This window comes from Cucurbita moschata, unplaced genomic scaffold (assembly GCF_002738365.1).
Source record: "Cucurbita moschata cultivar Rifu unplaced genomic scaffold, Cmos_1.0 Cmo_Scf00023, whole genome shotgun sequence".
In the NCBI taxonomy this organism is placed as follows: Eukaryota; Viridiplantae; Streptophyta; class Magnoliopsida; order Cucurbitales; family Cucurbitaceae; genus Cucurbita; species Cucurbita moschata.
Genome location: NW_019268539.1, coordinates 3908582 through 3915414, shown reverse-complemented (window position 1 = coordinate 3915414; position 6833 = coordinate 3908582). Strand labels below are relative to the sequence as shown.

Below are 6833 nucleotides of genomic sequence, written 5' to 3'. Positions count from 1 at the left end.
CCCCCCCCCCCCTTCATTTAATTATAACTTCCTTACCCCCATCCTTTAATAAATATTTTTCTCACTAATCATATATTTTTGTATTTGTATTTTGGGGGGAATGATATGATATCCCACATTTGATTTCACAAGCGCTGCCCGACTTATAGATTGAAAAGGGTTTTATGTTTTAATGAAAGTCACGCCATTGCCAACCCACACCTCTCTTTTCCCCTCCTTCCTTCATTTTCAAGCCTTCTTAAAAGGCAATGACATGGCATCAGTTTAATGGGATTAGTAGAACCGAGTTTTTCTCTTGATCAATTGAGTTAGGTTCATATTAACATTTATTTTTCTTTTTTAGAATAAATGATGGAGCCAAAGTATTAGACAAAAACATTGGAATAAATGATCTCATTCACCATGTGCCTCTGTTTCACATTTCCATTTACATCTCTCTATAACCATTATTTTGTGTAAAAGAGAGAAGAATAATAATAGACCTTAAAATTTGTATATGCTTTGGATGTGCATTATTGAGTTTGTGATGAAGTTCCAATTTTTGACGCTACCTTCGCCCACTCAACTTCCTTTCTGCATCATTCAAGGTGTGGGATACCCGACAATAACCATTATATCATTTCTTCGTACATTTTATCTCATATTTAATAGATTTTAGACTAAATTGCTAGAATATTGATGTTTTGTTACCTTTGGTCATCTTGATCTATAAATATTTGTATTTTCATGTGATAGTCATTAATTTATATAATCACTAACCAACTAACTACTCTATAAACTTTCCAAGTCTTTGATTTAATTACATATTGATGGAACTGTAATGGTAATAAACGTTACATTTTTTAGATTAAAAAAATTTGAAAGTGGGAGATTTTTGTTTTACTACGTTTGTAATTATTTTTAAGTTGCTATTTTTATGCATATAATAATTCATTTAAGTTATATTATAAATTTAGTTTTAAAGCCTAATAATTCATTTAAGTTATACTTGGACTTTAATTTTAGTTTAGTCCATATGGTTGAGACAAGAAATATAATGAGAAGAATTTGAAGTAAATAGTATGGGGGTGGTAAATGATAGTAAAAAAAAAAAAAAAAAAAGAATTTAATTACCTCATAATGAGGTATATTAAAGCAACACTTCCTTTTTTCTTAAAGTGGAAAAGATTATATTTAAATTAATTGCCCCAAATTAAACAAATATTTATAGTGCCATTTATTACTCACACTTAGCTTCATAACCATGTATGTGCCTACTTTCACCTCTCTCTCTCTCTCTTTTTGTTTTCTATTTGGTTCTTAAAATTACTTATTATTGAGACTTATAATAATCCAAACTCCAAACTCACGACTAATAAATTTAGAATTGCTAAACCGACGAGTCAACTAACCTTCGATACTCTTAAGAAATGACGAAACTACCCCTTGGAAGCAGGATTGAGTATGCTTGCATTGCAAAACAAAAACACTAAATGAAAAAGAAAAAAAAAAATGAAAGGGGAAAGGAAGAAGGGTGCAAAAAATTAATAGGAGAGAGAGAATGGGGAATTGGGGAAAGGCATGAATGAATGCACAAGGTTACCAAAGGCCCTATACTCTCTCTATGCATAGACTAAAGTGAGAAGCAAGCCAAAGAAAACAACATTTTGTATGACTCATAAAAGGCCACCATAACTCACCTCCTTCCCCCTTCTACCTAATTTTTGTGGTCCTGTCTCTAACACAAAGGCCTTAGGGTTCACCCAAGATTTGGTTTAATAAGTTCTTTAGCATTTATAAAAACTTTGTCAATTTGTTAAATAATGTCATTTTTGTGAAAAATATCCCATCATCCTATTATTCAATCTCGGTCTTTTATTTATTTATTTTTTTTTTCTATCTCTCTCTCTCTCGTGGTTTAGGAATTAATTTTTTAAAAATAATCATAATCAAAAACTAAAATATGATATTACACACTCACAAATTCATTAATAACTGATAATGGCATGTATGAAGGTTTGTAATATATTATCAAAACATTTTAAAAGAATAGGTTAAATTATAATAATTCTAAAAAATGAAATTGAGTATATATTGAATTCCAAAATTTGTGAAAGAGTTGCATAATTTAGGGAAGAGATTGGTACAAAAATTTGGAGTTCCCAAAGTCAGAGACCCATACAAGGGAATAGGTTATTTATTTAAGCTTCTTCTTCTTCTTCTTCTTCTTCCTCTTCCTCTTCTTCTTCTTCTTCTTCTTCCTCTTCCTCTTCTTCTTCTTCTTCACCACTGTAACTGTAAGTGTATGATGCCATTTTCAGAGGGTTTGGGAAAGGGCGATTGAGAGTCAACCGCACCCCCTTTTACCCTTTTGTTGTACCTCCGTATTTCTAAGGCTTCCAATACTCCACATATTGCGTTTTATCCTCTCTCTCTCTCTCTCTCTCTCTCTCTCTCTCTCTCTCCCCTTCTTCTCTCTGCACAAATCTTTAAAATAACAATACAAAACGTCCATTCTTCCATTTCTCTTTCTCTCTCTCTCTCTCTCTCTTTTCTTTTTTCTTTTTTCGATTCTCCAAGTTTTCTGCTGCCTTGAAAGGGGTTCTTCTTCTTCTTCTTCTTTTTTTTTTTTTTAAACATGCAGCGAGGCTCGAGTAGCCCCCATTAACTAGGGTTCTTCAGCTTCTTCTTTTTTGAAGAGAGAGAGAGAGAGAGAGAGAGAGAGAGAGAGAGAGAGAGAGAGCAATAGCAGAAGGGGTTTTTCCATCTCACTCTCTCTCTCTTCTTCTTATTGCTTTTTGGTTTTGTGGGTTTTGTGGGTCTGTTATTTCTTCTGGGTTTCTGTGGAAAGCCTTCATTTCATTCATTTCTCTAGCATTGGGCTAAGTTCTTCGTTGATTCTGTAAGCACCCCAAAAACAGTAGCGAGTGGAAGAAATAAATAAAAGAGGAAGTTATAGAAGCTTTGGCCGATGAGTTTTGGGGGTTTCCTCGACGGCGGCGGCGGCGGAGGTGCTGGTGCTCGATTCGTAGCGGATTTACCTTACACAATTAACTCCACCACCAACAATAACCCCACCGGAGGCATCGGCGGTGGCGGAAATATATCCTCCGGCGCAATCGCTCCCCCGCGCCTCATCACTCAATCCCTCACCAAATCGATGTTCAACTCCCCTGGACTGTCTCTTGCTCTTGTACTTATTTCCCTCTCTTTTCTTCGTTTTTCGCTCGATTCATCTTTTGTGTTTTTGTGGCGATTTCTAATGGGTTTGAAAATCCTCAGACGAACATGGATGGCGGGCAGGGAGATTTAGCTGCCCGATTGCCCGAGGGTTTCGAGCATAATGTTGGAAGAAGAGGCAGAGAGGAAGAGCACGAGAGTAGATCTGGGAGTGACAACATGGACGGCGGCTCCGGCGATGACCAGGACGCTGCCGACAATCCTCCGAGGAAGAAGCGTTACCACCGACACACTCCTCAGCAAATCCAAGAGCTCGAAGCGTACGATTGCTTTTTCATTCCCTCTCCTTTCTTCATCAATCCATTTTTTAACATCTTCGTTTTGGGTTTGTTAGTGTTTTTAAAGAGTGCCCTCATCCTGATGAGAAACAACGCCTCGAGTTGAGTAGGAGGCTGTGTTTAGAAACTAGACAAGTTAAATTTTGGTTCCAAAACCGGAGGACCCAAATGAAGGTAATAGCTGCACTGCACCATTCTTTTTGTTCATTTTTTGTGGCTTTCGATATGGATGATGTGTTGTTTTTGATGTTTGGATCAGACCCAGTTGGAACGCCATGAGAATACTTTGCTTAGACAGGAGAATGATAAGCTTAGAGCTGAGAATATGTCGATTCGAGATGCTATGAGGAATCCAATCTGTTCGAATTGCGGCGGTCCGGCGATTATCGGAGAAATCTCGCTGGAAGAGCAGCAGTTAAGGATTGATAATGCTCGGTTGAAGGATGAGTTGGACCGGGTTTGTGCACTTGCTGGGAAGTTTCTCGGCAGACCAATTTTGTCACTGGCAAACTCCATTGCACCTCCATTGCCGAGCTCAAGTCTGGAACTGGGAGTTGGGAGTAATGGATTTGGTAGCTTGACCATGGCGACTTCAATGCCTATTGGACCGGATTTTGGAGGTGGGTTGTCGGGTAATCTGGCTGTCGTTCAGCCACCTGTGAGGCCAACACCGGGGACAGGACTTGATCGTTCAGTTGAACGATCTATGCTACTAGAGCTTGCTTTGGCTGCCATGGATGAATTGGTCAAAATGGCGCAGACTGATGAGCCACTTTGGATTGGGAGCTTGGAAGGTGGAAGAGAAATACTGAACCAGGAAGAATACATGAGGACATTCACTCCTTGCATTGGCATGAAATCGAATGGTTTCGTGACCGAGGCGTCGAGAGAAACTGGCATGGTGATCATCAACAGCTTGGCTCTTGTCGAGACATTGATGGACTCGGTAAACATTTAAAACAAAAACGATAAGCCTCTTGAACGATCACTACTTATATTTGTTCCTGATTTCTTCATCATATCATTTGCAGAATCGATGGGCTGAGATGTTTCCATGTCTGATTGCTCGAACGACGACCATTGATGTGATCTCCAGTGGCATGGGGGGAAGTAGGAATGGTGCACTTCAACTGGTAAGAGACTGCTTGAATTTGCAGACTTAACTCTTCCACAGTTCATGGAGATCTAAGATTGGTTTTGTTTGATCTCTCAGATGCACGCAGAGCTTCAAGTGCTCTCACCTTTGGTGCCAGTCCGGGAAGTCAGTTTTCTACGGTTCTGCAAGCAGCATGCCGAAGGGGTATGGGCAGTCGTGGACGTATCGGTTGATGCCATGAGAGAGACGCCAGCTGGTGGTGGTTCGCCATTCATCAACTGCAGAAGGCTTCCTTCTGGGTGTGTTGTACAAGACATGCCCAATGGGTATTCCAAGGTAAAAACACAAAACAACCACATCATAATTTTAGATGGGATTAGGAAAATTAATCTCACATTTAATGAATAGTTCATGAAATTAAATGTTTTTCCCATGAAATGTTCCATCGGAGACCCATTTTGTGTGGTTTTGATGTTTCTGGTCGTCCTTTCTTACATTTATTTTGGCTTCCACGAAACATTAAAGTGAAAGCAACACAGAGAAGTTGAAAATGAAGAAGAAATAATGGATCAAAATTCAAAGCCATTACCATTGTTGTCCAGTTGCCCATTTCCAGATTTCCAGTTCCCAAAGTCAGACTTTAAAACTTTAGTGATTATTCACTATAATCACTAATCTGTCAGTAGTGCATTATTTAAATCAAAGCAACACAATATTTTAGAATCTGAACCTTCCAAAACAATACTATATGTTCTTGGGATGCTCCAAATCTTTTTGACAAAATTTCTCTATCTAGAACTTGGATTTTCAACATCTGGGTTTGCTTAATTTTCATTAAAATAATGTTTGGAAATCGAGGTTCCTGTTTTGTTACTGAAATTTCTGTGTCTCGAGCACATTAAATTGTTTATTTATCCATACAAATAGTGGAGGTTGCCTCATTGGTTCGATGAAAACCAAGGCATTTTGATGTTTCTATTCGATTATGCTGGTGTTTGGTTAATAGATGAATGCATCTGTGTCTGAACTGGTTCCAGCCAATTCTTCATGTGTCAGTCTCTTTTTTTTTAATCCAAACAACGACTATTTAGTCAAACACCAATGATTTCTCTCTCTCTCTCTCTCTCTCTCTCTCTCTCTCTCTCTCTCCTCTTCACCATTTCTGATTTCCACAACAGTCAAACAAATGCCCTTCAATTTTTTTACCCCTTTTTTGAAAATGAAGTTGGTCAATCTGCTGGGATCATGCTTTGACTTGCTAAACATCTTATCATGTGAATCAAATTTATGAATATTTAGTAAATTATTGAGGTGTTACGATTATGGGAGCAGGTTACGTGGGTGGAACATGCAGACTACGATGATAGCCAAGTCCACCAGCTCTACCGTCCCCTACTCAGCTCCGGCATGGGCTTCGGAGCACAACGGTGGGTTGCCACCCTTCAACGGCAATGTGAATGCCTCGCCATTCTCATGTCATCAGCTGCTCCAATACGAGACCACACCGGTATCTTATTGTCTCATGTTTCTTTTTTAAGACAGCATAAACATCTTGACTGACTGTGGATGTTATTATAAGTTTGTTAATGTTTACTTGCTGCAGCCATAACTGCGGGCGGGAGGCGGAGCATGCTGAAGCTAGCGCAACGAATGACAGCCAACTTCTGCGCAGGCGTGTGTGCATCCACAGTGCACAAATGGAACAAGCTGAATGCCGGGAGCGTCGATGAGGACGTCCGTGTCATGACACGAAAGAGCGTGGACGATCCTGGGGAACCTCCAGGCATTGTGTTGAGTGCAGCTACGTCGGTATGGCTCCCGGTATCGCCCCAACGACTTTTTGATTTCCTCCGTGACGAGCGGCTGAGAAGTGAATGGGACATCCTATCCAACGGCGGCCCCATGCAGGAGATGGCTCATATCGCCAAAGGCCAAGATCATGGCAACTGCGTCTCTCTATTAAGAGCCAGCGTAATATTTCTCTCTAGAACTCTTTTATTTATTTAAAGGGGTTGTGTTTGGTTTCTCTCTCTACCTGAATTCTTATTATTATTATAATATTTTGATATCCAAACGATGCCTTTTTCCATAACGCATGTGCCCCTGAGTTGGAGATGTATCGTTTGTGGGGATCAGAGGGCCGACTTTGGGAATTGGAAGTATCCACGAGGACATGTTTTAGAGTGGGGGGTGGGGGGGGGGGGGGGGGGGGGGGGGGGGGGGGGGGGGGGGGGGGGGGG

General features: G+C 40.0%; 1 protein-coding gene across 1 annotated transcript in view; it reads left to right on the top strand.

Moving 5' to 3' along the window:
• LOC111460090 (homeobox-leucine zipper protein ANTHOCYANINLESS 2-like) overlaps nucleotides 1-6833 on the top strand; it is a 14299-nt gene that overhangs the window by 5895 nt on the left and 1571 nt on the right. Inside the window, exons 2-9 of the mRNA XM_023103186.1 lie at nucleotides 2679-3172; nucleotides 3262-3479; nucleotides 3554-3671; nucleotides 3757-4443; nucleotides 4529-4630; nucleotides 4711-4929; nucleotides 5926-6100; nucleotides 6197-6564. Of these exons, the coding sequence (XP_022958954.1) occupies nucleotides 2951-3172; nucleotides 3262-3479; nucleotides 3554-3671; nucleotides 3757-4443; nucleotides 4529-4630; nucleotides 4711-4929; nucleotides 5926-6100; nucleotides 6197-6564 (2109 nt within the window). The 5' untranslated portion in view covers nucleotides 2679-2950. The remainder of the gene's footprint in view (nucleotides 1-2678; nucleotides 3173-3261; nucleotides 3480-3553; nucleotides 3672-3756; nucleotides 4444-4528; nucleotides 4631-4710; nucleotides 4930-5925; nucleotides 6101-6196; nucleotides 6565-6833) is intronic.